Genomic DNA, 15,871 nt, shown 5'->3' with positions numbered 1-15,871 from the left:
ATTGGTCTTAGATACTTTAATTTATGTCACAGTTTGACCATAACTACAATTTGTGTTTGAGCTGATGACCTGTAAAATATAGATAAATATATATAACAGGTCATCACCTCAAACACAAATAGTACTTATGGACAAACTTATTATATATATATATATATATATATATATATATATATATATATATATATATATATATATATATATATATATATATATATATATATATATATATATATATATATAATATGGAGAATTCATGAGTATATAATGAAAGTTTTGTCGGTGGTAGAAATGTGCAGTCAGTAGATTCTGGCACTTTATTTTATTGGCTTGTTGGTGTGAAGGGTTTCATAAGCATTGTTGTAGTCTTTACATTTTGTGATAGTTTTATCATTTCCAAAGTTTTTTTGTGTTTGTTTATTATTTTCAGAAGCATTAATAATTTGTATGTTTTTAACAGCTGGAACATTTTTGAGTCAATAAGTTTATGGCTCATTTGTTTTGTTACGAAACCTACCTTGAGGTTTTGTGTTTTTGGTAATGTTCAAATTCATGAATGTGTTTAGGTAAAACTTGCTGTTATTGTAGGTCATAAAAACTACAGCACCCCTTTAAAAGGTGAATTATTAGAGAATATATTATATTATTAATGAAAAAAATCAGTTATTCTCCACTATTTAATATACACCCACTTCTCACAGTCTCATGCAGACTCTAATGTGGTATCTTCTGAATTAAAAAATATATTTTTATTGTTTTTAACTGGTCATTTTTTGTACTTATAGAAAATAATCTTATAGTCTCAGATCTTTAAATGTTTTTACACAGCAGTATTTTTGGTATTTTTTATGAATTGGGTATTACAATCTTATTTCTGCAGTTTTTTTTTTTTTTTTTTTTTTTTTTACAGATTTCTGTTGATTTAATTAAGAATATTTTGGTCTATGTTCTAAAACCTGAGAGGTGTTCAGATCTCTTTATTCCAGTGTGTTTGTGTCAGCTGTCTATTAGTCATGATGAAAAGAAAAACGTGATCCATCATGACATTCAACATCAGTATCAACACAAAAAAGATGGCATATATAATATAAAATAACACTTGAAATCCTTCACCTTAACTTTTAATTTTTATTTTCGTTTGGCTTTGGAGGGTGTACGACAATATGTTCACTGACATTACTACAGATAACTGTGTTATGTTGTTAGTGTTTTCATTTAGTTTGGTCATTGTCTACAGTATATTAGATTATTGTTAAGTCATTGCCATTCATTTCTCTTTTTAAAATATAAGAACATTGCACTTGGTCATAATTGCAAAATGTTAAGATGTCATCTAAAATAACATAATAGAATGATAAAAATCAATGTACATGGACATTTAAATAAGGTCAAATTGTTCAACAATGACTAACAAAGCATTCTTTTGAAAAAATAGAGGGTCTTGTATTTGTCTCCATCCTTTTCTTGGAACAGCAGAATGTCTGTTATAGACTATTTGCATCATACTAACATCTTCTATACACTGACCCAGTGAAAATCATAACAACTTGGATATAAAACATTGATCTACTACTACAGTATATACCTTAAGATCTATCACAAACAAATTATATTAACATTAAGCAAGCTAGGTCTGTGATGTTCATTATGATTCAATGGAATATATGTATTGCTGGTTTATGAAAAGTGGGCGGCGTTGTTTTATGTGTATTTTATCTATAGATGATAACTGTAGATCACATCTTTGTGAGTCTCAAGGTGTTCAAACGCACCCCAAGAACTGTGGCCCCTGCAGCATAGCCGATCTCCCTCAGGATCCCGTTCCAGCAGTTCTCCTCCTCGTCAAACCTGTCAGGCAATTCACAAGTTCAAACCTCAAGACTTTAGTTGACTTTATGTTGACTTTAGTATCAAATATATGACCAAGTTTCCTTAGCTCAATAAATCTCCAGTTTGAGTTTAACCTAAATACTCACTTCCATATGTCGTTCATTTCAGTGGGCTCCAGTTTTTCGGTGGTCTCTTTGGGCATCATAGCAAAACCCCCCACAGCATACAAGCAGCCGCCCAGTTCGATCAAGTTAAGAGAGCTCCTCTCCTGAGGGAACTCCACAAACTCTGACCAGCTAAGCAGGAGACACACAAGTGAGCAACTTACATTACTCGTGAGCTTGTAATGTACACATAAAATGATAAAAGAGTGTCACGTACGAGTTGCTGGCGATGTCGTAGACCTCTACACTGCTAGTCAGGCCATTATCAGTGACTCCAGTCACCACATAGATTTTGTTTTTGTAAACAGCAGTGCCGAACAGCGAGCGGGCAGTTTTCATGGGTGCCAGATCCTTCCATTCAAACTTAGTGGGGTCATAGACACACACTCTCTTCAAGCATTTCCTGCATGATTACATTTCAAGTCACGCGGTTATGAAAAGCGAGGACAACTAGGCATTGCAGTATGTGTTTGTAAATTACGATAAAAACAGGTTCTTCACTCACTTGCTCTCAGTTTTTCCACCTATCACATAGACCAGCCCTTTGTGTGAAACGATTCCATGTCCATAAACTGCATACGGAAGAGGGTCCGACTCTCCCCATTTGAATGACCTGTGTGATAATGAAATTTAACCAAATCAAACAACATCCTGTTGAACAGGGGCTATTGCTATTGCTAGGACTGACTTGGAGAGGTAAATATGAGAGGGAAAAACTTGTTCACTTTAGGTTACTTATCAATTTCATACCATAAGGCTTATTGTTGATCAGGATAAACATGAAGAAAGACATGATTGTGAGGCATACACATAAACAGAGAATATATTTTTTGTTTTTTGAAGTGGCACAGCAAGTAAGAGCAGCTTAAAGGCTGTATTATAGTATTTTTTTGAAATCTGAAAAATGCTGCCTATGATCCTGTGTCACATCCTCTCTACTCAGATGCCTTAAATTTTTGAAGGCTGCATAGATGTATCCTTTGCCTCCTATGATATCTCACAATCCTGTGTGTTCGATTCCATGACAGTTTATCTAAAAAATAAAAATGGCATCTGAAAGTTGTGGTTAGTGGACAGCTTGTGTGTTTTTGGCCACCTTTTGATTTAATTTTAGCGAGAAATTAATATTGTAGTATTTAAATATTTGGCTATAACCAAAGATATCTACTTTGTCATAGACCATAGCACAGGTATGTCTGTAAGATGACTGCTAAAGATCTGGAGATCATGCAGATGTAAATGCAGACATCAAAAAGATGTCTCTGAGATGTCTCTCATGTGCTATCAGGGACTGTTATGCTTCCTTAGCTACGAAACTGTTCCAAAACTGTCTGAAATCAGTTTTGGGATGTACATATGTGCGCCAACGATGCCTGCAATGCCTGATCGGTCAGCGAGGCAACAAGTCAGCTGCATGTTGCGATATCTCCTGATTGTACTCACTGTCTGTCGTAGATCATAACAGAATCTAGTGCACGTTCTCCCTCCTTCAGCTCTTTTCCTCCCACCACATAGATGGAGTTCTCAGCCTCAGCCAGACCGAACAGACAGCGAGGGTTTGGTAGTGAGGGCATCCCCAGCCATTCAGAGCTCATGGGATCAAACTGTGGGATAAAGAAGAGCTGAGATTGAAAGATAATAATCCAAAAGCACTGTTCCTTTCTCAAACAGATACAATTGTTGGATTCTTTCAACACAATCCCTTCAGAGGTTTCATTGGAAATACATGAGGAAAATGTCATGCAGGCATTATTAAAAACATGACACATGAGGTTCAAAGCTTTAACAGCTGTTCTGAAGCAAAAGGGACCCTGAGGGTCATTCAGACAAATGTATTTTTGGAACCAGAAATTCGTGATGCTTTGAGTCATTGATTTGTAATGCAAACACTTTTAGCCACATTCGCAAAACATGCCTGTGTGTTACCTGAAGAAAGTACGAACTGAATGGCTGTTCTTTGTTCTCCTCGTTGTACATCAGACCTCCAGCAACAAAGATCTGATTTTCCTTTGTGACAAGACTGCAGTGGTTCTTAGGGATCTCGGTGGATGAAGACACCATATAGCACTCGTTTGCACCAATGTCATACGCCACTGTTCCTGCATCGCTAATCATCAATATAAGGTCTGTCTGAAACATTCCAAAGCGTGGGTTGTCATTAAGGATCCCTGGCAGCAAACCCTCCTCATCCTCGTCTTCAGAATCCACCGTCGCGCCTTCCTTTCTGTGCGATGACCTTTTGACCCTATGTAGCAGTCCTTTCTGAGCATCCTTGATAAGCTGGAGCTCCCTCTTGAGCTCCTGATTCATCTTGATCAGTTTGTGCCCCTCCACTTTCTCTTTAAAGTAACTTGTTGGCATAAGACGGAAACGTACGCAGTGTAGAAGTTCCGGCAGGTCTTTCAGTCTCTCGTTCGTGTCATACTCCACCCAGTCCATGAGAGATTCAAACACTGACTCTTCTCGTTCCACGTTCAGGGAGTCACATGTGATGATAGCCGCCAACTCGCTGGGACCCAACTGATGGAAGTCTTGATCCCGAATGATGAGGGAAAACCGGTCGCAGATGAAGTCCCGCGCCTCCATGGCCAAACGTGGACAGTCTAGCAACAGTCCCAGCCTAAAGATGGCCAGACAGTTACTGAGAACTAGCTTCTGCTGCAGATATGACACACACACGCTGAAGATTGAGGGAATCTGGTACATGTTGGCCGCCATAAAAATGTCTTGGACATTCTGCTCAGTCAGGTTGATATCCGAGGTGTACATGTACCTCAGGATCATTCCCATGATCCCAGGTTCGATGTCTTTTAGAACAATCTCCCGCTTTTTGCTCTCTTCTAGGTCTGACAGGAACATGGCTTTGAAGTAAGGGCTGCTAGCAGCTAGCACTAGCCGATGGCAAGGAAACTCTTTGTCTCTGATCTTCAGAACACAGTCCACAAACTTGTTAGCATCCAGGAGATCACAGAGCCCATCTTGTAGGAGCGTTTGCTGGTACATCCGTGGCTCTGTCACTGGGTCCACTGACATGGAGGCCATCTTGTTGTGGTTTGATGTGATATTTCAGTAGGAGGGAGGGGTGTCCTGGTCCTCTCCCACTGCAGAAATGAACTGACTGTATTAACACCGTTACACTAAAAGAGAAATGGCGGAGGATGTTCTGCTTTGGTGTGACCTCCTTCCTCAGCTGTCACAAGTTATCAGCTACTGTCTGTCCATCTATATATAGAAATGCGCAAATGAACCACACTTAGGGCTTGAAATTCAACCTGTCCATCCCTTCCCCCAGCCAAACAGATCGTGCCAACAGCTGACAAGTTGCTCTCTGGGACTACTATATTATGAAAAAGGACAGTAGAATGCCACAGGATGTGACATGTGAAACTTGAAAAGAAGAGTTGCAGAGAGAAACAAAAGATGGAAATCAGAAAATATTTAAAAGGAGACAAACAGAAGTTTGCCTGCCTGTTGCTTTGAGAGATAAAGTCCACCTGCTGGAGCCCTCTAGTGGAGATGCTCAGTATCACTGGCTCCTACATCCTATAGCTTCAGTTGATAGAAACTAGTAATGCCAACATTTAAATTTGCAACATTTATAATTGGCTTTTTTAATCATTATTTCACAAGAGCTGGATCCAAACATGTATCACTTACAGTAGTGCCATGGCTTATCCCCTTTAGCATTCCTGTTAAATTTTCCTAAAAGTGGAATGCTATGTTTGAGCACTAGGCCACAGCTTGTTTACTGTTTCACCCTGAACCAGTTAATCACAAACTTGTATTTGGTTTAAGCATTTTCTGGTCATTTCATTAATACTTAATAAAATAATTCTGAAGGTACACTCTTAAAAATAAAGGTGTCAAAAGGGGATTCCCACAGATCGTTCTTAAAATAACCACTTTTTTTGTGATCAACATTTTAAATATGCCGATAAAGAATATTTATTTTTAAGTGTATTTGAAGACAAGCGAAAGGTTAATTCTGTGCTAATAACCCATGTAAGGTGACAAAAGGGAGGTCCAAAGGGAGACTGAAAACTAGGATATATAATTGTGTGCTGATAACAGCATAGCGGACCTACAGTATTCATCAGTGTATATTTAGGCCCATTAATCAACTCAAATCTCCAGTGTGACATTCAAAGCTCGATGTAGGACAAAGCCTAATAGGGGAATGTGTTCACACCATATCATCTGCTGGAGTGTGACGAGTAACATAAAAATGTGACTGCACAAAGTTTAACTTTGAAAAGTGACTAAGCGATGTGTGGTTGAAATGGCCCATGGTCAGAACTATGTAAAATAAATTACAAGCTCATTTAGCTCCTAACATGCATGTTTTGTCATAGTAATGGTTGTAAACCAGGGTTATTATAGTAATCTAAAATTAAAACCATAAAAATGGTAAGGTAACATTTCTCATTTAAATTTGTTTATCTTAATGTACTATTTACTAAATAACTAAAACTAAAATAAAAATGAATAAAAACTATGTAGACATTAAAAAAAACAAATAAAAAATGACTAAAATGCACATAACTAATCTTTAGTTAACAAGTAACTTTAAAATAAAAACAGAAGATATAATAATTAATAAAAACTATACTAGTGTCTTAAAAAATACTAAAATAACACGGCTGTAAACATATTAAAAATATTAAGGACTGAAACAAAAGACAACCCTGAAAACGTTGTAAATATTCTTTTTATTGTTCAATATATTATTTATTCATAAAATATTTGGCAAGCCCATCCTTTACAAAGCCATCCACTGAAAATATAAATAAAAAATGCACTTCTTGGTTTGTCTGTGCTAGATTATGTCAGAGAACAGGTTGCATTTGACTACAGCAAGTGCACTTCAGAACTATTCACAGTTAAAACATGTTGTGTTTTTAAAACAGAGTTGTGCAAAGCAGTGACCATAGTGATGGGACTGCTTCAGTCTGGCATGAAAGCTCAGGGGCAGAATTAACAAGAGGGATCTCAAGAGCTGGATCAGATTCAATGACCTCTCTGTCCTTTACTCGGCCTTCTGTTTGCCTGCCTCTGGGGGTGGCACTGGTTCCGGATCATCCAGTAGGGCCTGCTTTCGCTCTCTCTCCTTTATCAGCTGCACACCACAGTAAGTCACAAACAGCACCGAGAGAGTGGACAAGGGGAAGCCTGAGGGAATCACAAGGGTCCTATTATTCTCCATGTACATGCATTCCTCTGGAGTTTTTGTGCTGATACAAGTTTGTTTCTATATATATATATATATATATATATATATATATATATATACACACACACACACACACATATATAAAATGTATCCCCCCACCAACAGTGATCAATGATACTTCACCAATAGACCATATAAAATATCTAAAATAAAGATTTTTTAAAATATATAACTAATTAAAACGCTTCAACACGCATGTTTAAACAACAATAAAATCAGAAATGGACTTTCACTGTCGCTCGTGTGATGATCCTGGTTCCAGTAGCTTTAATCCAATCCAAAACCACAGATAGCCAAATTAAAGAAAAAAAAAAAAAAAAAAAATTGTAATTATTTTGTATGAAAGTTTATAAATAAGTATTTTGGCACACCTGGCCAAGTGGCACTATGCATTGTTCTAAATCGGGTTTTAATTCTAGCATGTTAAATTAGCGTTCAATGAATGTGCCGGAATTTTTTTTCTCATAACAGTGGAAAGAACTTAAAATACTCCATCGTTTTTAGTCATACAGATAAGACAGAGTAAGACATAATTCGAAACGGTAAAGGGTCTTCTTTTATTTGTGTAGAGTCATAATAACAACAAAAATTATGCTTTTGTAAAATAAAGAAAAAACAAAGTCTTTGTTTCCCGAATCCTCAAAAATGAACCGAAACTTCTTCTATAGAAAGCTTGGAATGTGAAATTTAAATGAACCAATTCAAAACAAATAATCTGATTATGTAATCCATATAAAACCAATGAGAGGTAGAGGTAATCTTCTCAAACTTAGATGTTTATAATGTGTTTGAGCACTTCCCAATGAGGAAAGGACAAGGCAGAAGAGTGAAAATCTTGCTCTTCTTGATGAATTAAAAATGGATTAAAAAATTCCTTTTTCATATATTTTCAATATTGTTTCATTAAAGTTCATAATTATTCTATAAATGTTACTTTTTAACTGCTGCATGAAATACCCACTATGGTTCATGATTAATTTTCATGAATAGAATTTTTTTTCAAAAACACCACCTCCTCCCTGCTTTTTTCACAAATTTTACCCTGTATATATATATATATATATATATATATATATATATATATATATATATATATATCTATATATATATATCTATATATACACACATATATAAACATATATATGTAAAAAAGGTTTAACACACATTCTACACAAGATGCCAGCCACTTTTTATTTTAGTTTTCATTATAACAAAACAATTACCTTTAAGAAGCAGTCTCTTAGCAACCAGCTGAGCAAAATCCAGACTGTTCAGTGACAGGACATTGTACAGGATAATTTGCCAGAAGTTAACAGCGTTGAACAAGCCCCTGATTCGACGTGACATTGCCTCGGACATAAGATTCCGCTGGAAAAATATTAATATTACATTCTGGGTGAACTCAGAGTAAGCCAATGCTGTTATTTTCATTTAATAATAATAATAATAAACTGTTTTATTTTATTTTATATAGTGCCTTTAAAAGCAGCTTCTCAAAGCACTGTACACAAGATAAACAATACATAAAAAAAAAAAAAAATCAGCAAGCATACACTAGTCTAAAAAAATATGTTTTAAGTTGAGTTTTAAAAATCCCCAAAGTCTCAGCTTCTCTATGTTCAAGAGGAAGAGAGTTCCAAAGAATAGAAGCATAAGAAGAAAAATCCCTGTCACCCAAAGATTTTAAGCAGATTTGAGGAACAGCTAACAGATTAGATTGTGAAGAGAGCAGTCTATGATTTGGGGCGTAAGGAGTTAGTATATCGGATAAAAAAATGTGAAGCCAGGCCATGTAAGGATTTATCTATCAGCATCATATCAGTGAAATGCAAGGCTATTCAGTCATGGTGTAATATTCAAAGAAAATAATTTGGGAGTGTAATGATTAAAAACCCAAATGCTCAAATCCTTCAGGCTGAATTACATTGTATTTGTTCAGTGGATGTCTTTGGGATCTTACCTCAATGGTGGAAAATGGTGGCAGAGAAAAGAACTTAGCCACCCACAGTTCAAAGTTTAGGCCAAAGCAGTTAAAGAAAGACCAGATGTAAACAATCTCACAGGGTCCAAGCCACAGAGTTGTGACAGCAAAGGTGCAGATGGTTGCAAGAAGTTCCTTGAAGATAGCATCATGGTTTTCTCCGATATAGTCATAGACATATCTTTAACAGAGAACAGGAGATAAATGTTGTATAGATTAATGTTTTTTTTCTGAGTATATGATTGATATAGCAATATATATTAAAATGATACATGTGATGATAAACATATGGGATTGATTATTTGCTCACTTGCATAGCCAGTCATTGATTCCTCTGTCAAAGTGTCTAAAAAGTCAATGTCAGAAGAAACTGTTAACATTTGATCTGGTTACATGGACCAAAAACATGTTCTATTTCTCGTCTATTAATGACCATACTTACGTTTCAGCGAAGACATAGAGCATTGTGATGCATTTAGGAGGCTGAGGGGGGTCAAGATGGTCCAGTCTGGAGACCGTGTTAATGACACCAAACATGACGGCTGCTTTCACCCAGTCATACACCAGATTAGAGTAAGCCAACCCAGCTAAAAAGCAATACAATCAATATTGTAGTGATAGTAATCAAATGAAATTGTACTACTTACAAATAATTAGAAACTACTTGTAACATCATTACTAAACATCCACTGTGTTTTCTAGCTATTTATAGAGCTGCACGATTCTGGATAAAATGAGAATCATGATTTTTTTTAATTTCAAATAGAGATCACGATTTTCCCATGATTCTGAATATACAACTAAACAAAATAATGTTATTTACTAGAGGTTCTGACTAAATATTAATTGCTGGAAAAATGTTTAATTAATTTGAATGAATTATTTAAAAAATATATTTTTGAATGAATTCAATGACTAATAAATTAATAAATACTTGTTTCATTACTGGATGAATCAATATTTTTTAAACAAATCTTTTGAATGAATGATTCAATGACACATACATTTTTAACAGTCACTTGTTGCCACCTAGTGGCGCAAGATGCAATTAATAAAACCATTAAAGTGCCAAGTTAGTTTGATTGCTATTGTAGACATCAGTGTTTATATTCTAACTTTAAACTTTTAACTTAGTACTTCTATGATAATTTGAATATTTGTAACACAGAAATAACAACTGTGTGGTTCAAAACTGCTCTCTCTGGATCAAGGCGGCAGCATGAAAACAGATTTGAATGTTCCGATAAGATTTAATTGACACGGGCGAATTGTTGTCATTAATAAAATAAGTTTGAAATAAGTTGGGTTATTAATTTTGCAGCTTTAGCTATTTAGTAATATTAAATGATTTTATCAAACTGACCCAGAGACCAATCAGACAGTTGCTTCAAAAGCTTCAAATCGCCAGGGATGGTCAAAATGTACAAGAAATGGAAGAAGACATCCACCACCAAAATAGCCCCAAGGTGCACCACAGCATGAACGGTGATGTTCCACATCTCTCTTTCTTTACGAGTCAAGTTAGGGTTGTTAGCCTGAGAATATTAGAGGGATCATTATAGTGCATACTTAACCAGAGTGACATTATCAACACAATTACATTTATGTATTCTTTTATATAGATTGTGTTTTATAAACACAATTTTATAGACCGGACTGTTTAAATTGTTGTTTTCTTAAGAATGTTAGGAAGGTATCAGATTCTTGATGTACAGGACTCACCTGTTCATGGAAACGATCAAAGGTCATGACAGGTCCAAAGAAGAAGAAGGGGAGGTAGAAGTTGTACTTGATCAGATCCAAGAAACTGTAGTTACCGTCTTTCTTCTCACAGTTCTCTAGAGCAAAGCTCATACAGCGCATAATGGAGAAGCCGCAGCCTCCGTAGAACAAGACATCTTGCAGATCAAAGGAGCCAGTCGCAAAGCCTTCCTGCATCAAAACACAGAAAATTATCAGAACATTAAAATGACAAAACATGCTGATATAGACACCTGAACTGCACCCATTTACATATGCCCCATTTGGCCAGTTTGTTGGGTTTAACATTTTTTTTTTTTTTTTTTTGGTTAGACTGTGGGGGAAAACATTTTATAAGAGGTAGGGTTGGGCGATGTCTGCCAAACTGGCATCAGACAATGTCTACAGTAAAACACTGCAATTGTCGATGACATCGGGGGGGCTTCGCGTTCCCTTCTGAGCGCTAAGCTCAACTTCCATTGGAATTAATTAAAAACGCTCACTCTGCTCTACGCCAGTGGACACGCACCATTAATGTGGTGCACGTCTGGAGAAAGAGAGCGCACACAGAGCTGAAAGGGCTTGAATGAAGCACGTTTGACTTAAGATAAAACTACTAGAGGATATAGCACTGAAATATCATTACCACAAACAATCCTGAGAGCTCGTGGTGTGATCCGCACCGCTGTTTTGATGTGCTGCACACTTCAACTAGAAACAGTAAAATGGTGTTACCGTTCTGTCTTGCGGCCCGGATGCGGACTGTGGTCCGCCATTTGATCATGATGCCAGCTCAACATTGTGATGTCTGTCAGTCATAGGCGATGGAAGATGACATTGTCTATCGGCCCAAACCTAATAAGAGGCATTATAAAAGATGATACAATAACTATGGAATTTCTCACCTGCCAAGTATTAAAGGGCTCCATCTTGAAAGTTGCCAGGCTGGTAAGTCCAGCCACAAAGCAGAGCCACTTCCTTTTTATGAGGGCCACACTGTAGAGGATGATGCAGTGAGACAGGACGAGGGAGATGTATGTCCATCCCATAGTAATCAGGACAGCTAGAGATCCATACACCATATAGATCAAAGATCTGTTCTGTGGGTTAAGAAGAAAATTCCTTGTGAAAAACACATTTAAGTCATCCAGCTGACATGCAACAATACTGAATGGGGTTTTAAAGGTCTTTTAAGCAGCTACTGTTTCTAAGTGTTAGAAATGACAATATAGCCAATGACAGTATAGTATTCACTGGAGTTGTAGCAGCACTAATATTAGTTGGTCAGTTGGTATGAACAAAGAAAATAAGTACTTTCAGAGTTACCTTGAATGCATCTATACCAGTCTTCATTGACAGCTGACAAAATATATGTAACATTTCACAAAACACTCAAATTAGATTAATTCACACACACACTGTTAATATCAAAATGCTGTTTTTCCACTATCATTGGTTAACAGTTGATTCTGTTGGCACATAAAACCATGCAACATTTGCAAAACACCCACAAAAATAGCACAAGAAATAGTATTACTCTTAAATCATTGTAAATGAACTGATCATTGTGCACAGGGAGAAAAACACATACGGTACCTTTGGAGACATCATCGAGCAGATCTTAGCAAAGATCACATGACCGGAGAGGGCAAACAGGATATGGTTGCGGAAAGTGGTAAACCACATAACCCATTCAAAATCTGAAACATCCTGAAGAGAAAGATAACAGTCACAGAAAGCTTAAAAATTATTTAATACAAATCATTCATGTAATAACATAGATATATGATACTTGCCATTTTTCGGCCGAAGTAGTTCCATCCTGGTTTCACATTCTCCCTAAATGCCTTCCTGTTTACATGCTCTAGGAAATAAAAGAGAAATTATTCACAAAATCAGCAAGGTGCCTTTCAGGCTAAATAATAAAACTTGCCACATCACCATGGTCATGTTTCTTTTCCATTTGATTTCAAGAAGGATGCTAAACTTTCTTTCATTGCTACAAAATTACAGTATTTATTCTGTATGCATGCAGTCTTTGCAGACAGCTAACCGTGTATTGCATGTATCATTGAAAGAAATAAAATGAACATCAGATTCACATGATTCGCCAGCAAATAATGTGGGCTGCAGCCTCCAGAGCAAAACCTAATAGCATTACATAAGGTAAATTTTGCCAGCCTGCATATTCAGAGGCTTCTCTCTGATAATCCAGACTCTAAAATATATTTTGAGATTAAGAGATGGTCCTGTGCAATCTGACAAATCTTTGTAACACGAATTACAAAGATAATACAAATTGCATAACAGATCTTATTTGAAAGTCAGGGGTTGTTGAGGGTTATCAGTGTAAGGCTGGAAAATTCAGACCCCAGTCCAAATGTTTCTGTTTATGTACTGAAAAGTAGACATAATCAATATGTGATCTTTAAAAAGGCTGGGGCAGGACATGGCTCCAGTACCAGCATGGACGTCAATAAGCAAAACAGTCTGCCAACACACAAACAATAATATCTATAGTGCTCTAATGTAGTGAACAAGAGAAAATGCACCTTTACTCGTGGTGTTCTAGGGCATCCATAATAGACATGACTATAATTCTGTGATCTTAATGAAGCAAGAAAAAGCAAGAGATAAAAATAAAGTGTACCACTGGAGGCCTCAATGATCCAGCTCCCTGCCCATAAGAGTGCAAGAGAGACGACAGCAGTGTACATGTACAGCTCAATCTTGGGAAGGGCTGTCTTGATCCCCATGGTTAACCTGAAGAGAAGTCTTAACATTAAAATCTAATTACACTCATATTAAAATTATCCACCACCACAGCAGAAAATAGATAAGGTAACGTTAACGTTAAATACAATGGAAACTAACTTACTTACTACCTCCACAAGTTTGTAAAGGATGTTTTTATTGTTTGTCGTGTGAAATGTTCATAAACCAATTATTACGTATAATGTCGAATCGTATTTCGTTTTTATTTGATTATTTGTTTGTATAATACAGTATTTTTATTAGCTCCGCGGTCATACTAACTAACGGCCGTTACAGGTCAAACGTCACTCACAATCACTCCTCAGTTTTCCACAGATTCTTCTCTTCTTTCAGGTATTTAACAAAAAGGTCAAAAAGACACTATATTAATACTTTTCGTATATAGAAAAGTATATTTGAGTTTAGTGCGAAAGTTTAGCTCTAAAACCGTAAGACAATAAAAACTTTACCGTGAAGAGATATGAGAAGGCGGTTAAATTGTCACCTAATAATATCAGCGGGCAAAAATCTGTCCAATCACAGGAGAGCTTTGTGACGTGCTATTAATATTAATGACGTTACTAATTTGCATTTGGAATAAAAAAAATTAAAAAAAAACTTACGGTTCAGAAGATAAATATAAGAAAGTGGTAGTAATCAAAACAGCACTGTTTTATTTTTAATTTATTGAAAGATGTTTTTAAATAATTGTGATGATTATAATTCCCGTTAACTACAACTAGCCTATAGTGACGTGTTCAAGAAACATGACATTTGATTTCGGGTTTTGACACCCATAAACAAGTTTTACTTGCAGAACTAGTTTTAAAGTCCAATTTATAAAGGAGCGGTGATTTGTAATGCCTCAAAACATATATTAACCTGTAGGCCTATTTCATATGAGCCTTTTAAATTTTAATATATTTTTAGTAGGCTATACTTTGTTAATACACTTTCATAGTTCATTCGTTTCAGTATGTTTATTAACGTTATATTTTAAACCCCGTGGCCACTCTGCCAAGTGTGGCCAACAGTAAAAGTAAATATAAGCTGCTATTTAGCAGGATAGACACTCCTCACTAATTACCATATCAGTAAAAGTTCACACTCAATGCTCATCAAGAATTAATATAAAGGATTATTTTACGCATTATACGTTAACACTAAAACTTCGCCTAGCCAGTCAATAACAAAACTAAAACGAACTAAACAACAAAAACATTATTCGCACTTATTTGACAGCCAGTCTAGTTCTCAGAAGACTGTAAGTCAGTGACTTAAATGGGAGTGCCTGTTTTCACGGCTCTTCAGAAACAGCACAGTCAGCTGCGCCGTACAACCTCTTCCTATTTTAGCCAGAGCAGTTGCTCATGGTACAGTGCGGCAGCTGCAGCGCAATGCGATCTCCCACACATCAGGAGATCCTTCAGGAGTATGAAAATCCAAGGACCGAACTCCCAAATGAGCGCTCTCGGCAGGCAGTTTCTTTTATTTTAACATTTAATTAATCACGAAAGCATGCGTGCACCTGTTCAATTAAAATCAGGGTATCTGTGTAGACTATTAATCTAGGCTACACACAAATATAAAGTTCTTTCAGATGTAAACGATGCTGCACAGCTCCAAACGCCCACACGCTTTATAGCCCGTGCAGGGACTCAACACCGTGTACAGTAAGTACAGTGATTCAAAACGAAGTGCACTGGCTCAGTACTAACCTCGTATCAGCCTTTCACAGATGTTTGAAGACAGATGTCAACCCCCTCAAAATTGGGGGGGAAAAAAAGAAAAGAAAAGGGGGGTGAGTAGGGGCTTCTCCTAATACATCCGTCCCGGTTTCCCAGTGCCGATGGTGCACTGTGAGAGGCAGCAGTAGCTGGTGTGGATGTTGCAGGAGGGGGTGTAGAGAGTGTATTTATAATCCGGACTGGAACCGCAGAGGGGTGGCACCAGAAGTGTCCATCAAAAAGGCGCACAAATTCAAGAACCAACGCTAAATGGTACAGGTGCATGACGGCTGGTTGGGAAAATGCTTTCTTTTGTTATGTTCTAGTCCGTGGGATGATGTAGGCTGTCGCAAACCAGTCTCGTGAGCTCTTAGAGTGAATGAACCATCACTCATTTCAGACATAACTTTGGTGTATATATTTTTCAACTGTGGGCTACAGTGCA

General features: G+C 36.7%; 2 protein-coding genes across 2 annotated transcripts; both read right to left on the bottom strand.

The window, feature by feature from the left end:
* Nucleotides 1-963: 963 nt before the first annotated feature.
* On the bottom strand, nucleotides 964-5,178 carry klhl40a (kelch-like family member 40a). Its single transcript, XM_067363464.1, has 6 exons — nucleotides 3,921-5,178; nucleotides 3,438-3,598; nucleotides 2,500-2,607; nucleotides 2,212-2,397; nucleotides 1,977-2,126; nucleotides 964-1,848 (listed from the first exon to the last, which is right to left on the bottom strand). Exons 1-6 carry the CDS (start codon nucleotides 5,034-5,036, stop codon nucleotides 1,737-1,739), a joined length of 1,833 nt encoding a protein of 610 aa, XP_067219565.1. The 5' UTR covers nucleotides 5,037-5,178; the 3' UTR covers nucleotides 964-1,736.
* A 1,514-nt stretch (nucleotides 5,179-6,692) lies between these two features.
* On the bottom strand, nucleotides 6,693-15,570 carry hhatla (hedgehog acyltransferase like, a). Its single transcript, XM_067363465.1, has 12 exons — nucleotides 15,418-15,570; nucleotides 13,596-13,708; nucleotides 12,742-12,809; nucleotides 12,542-12,655; nucleotides 11,851-12,045; nucleotides 10,928-11,137; nucleotides 10,569-10,740; nucleotides 9,648-9,792; nucleotides 9,516-9,551; nucleotides 9,185-9,386; nucleotides 8,448-8,592; nucleotides 6,693-7,163 (listed from the first exon to the last, which is right to left on the bottom strand). Exons 2-12 carry the CDS (start codon nucleotides 13,699-13,701, stop codon nucleotides 7,021-7,023), a joined length of 1,536 nt encoding a protein of 511 aa, XP_067219566.1. The 5' UTR covers nucleotides 13,702-13,708; nucleotides 15,418-15,570; the 3' UTR covers nucleotides 6,693-7,020.
* Nucleotides 15,571-15,871: the final 301 nt, after the last annotated feature.

The sequence above is a fragment of the Chanodichthys erythropterus genome, chromosome 16 (assembly GCF_024489055.1).
Source record: "Chanodichthys erythropterus isolate Z2021 chromosome 16, ASM2448905v1, whole genome shotgun sequence".
Lineage (NCBI taxonomy): Eukaryota > Metazoa > Chordata > Actinopteri > Cypriniformes > Xenocyprididae > Chanodichthys > Chanodichthys erythropterus.
The sequence above is the reverse complement of the archived record's forward strand: the minus strand, read 5'-3'. Positions and strand labels throughout refer to the sequence as shown.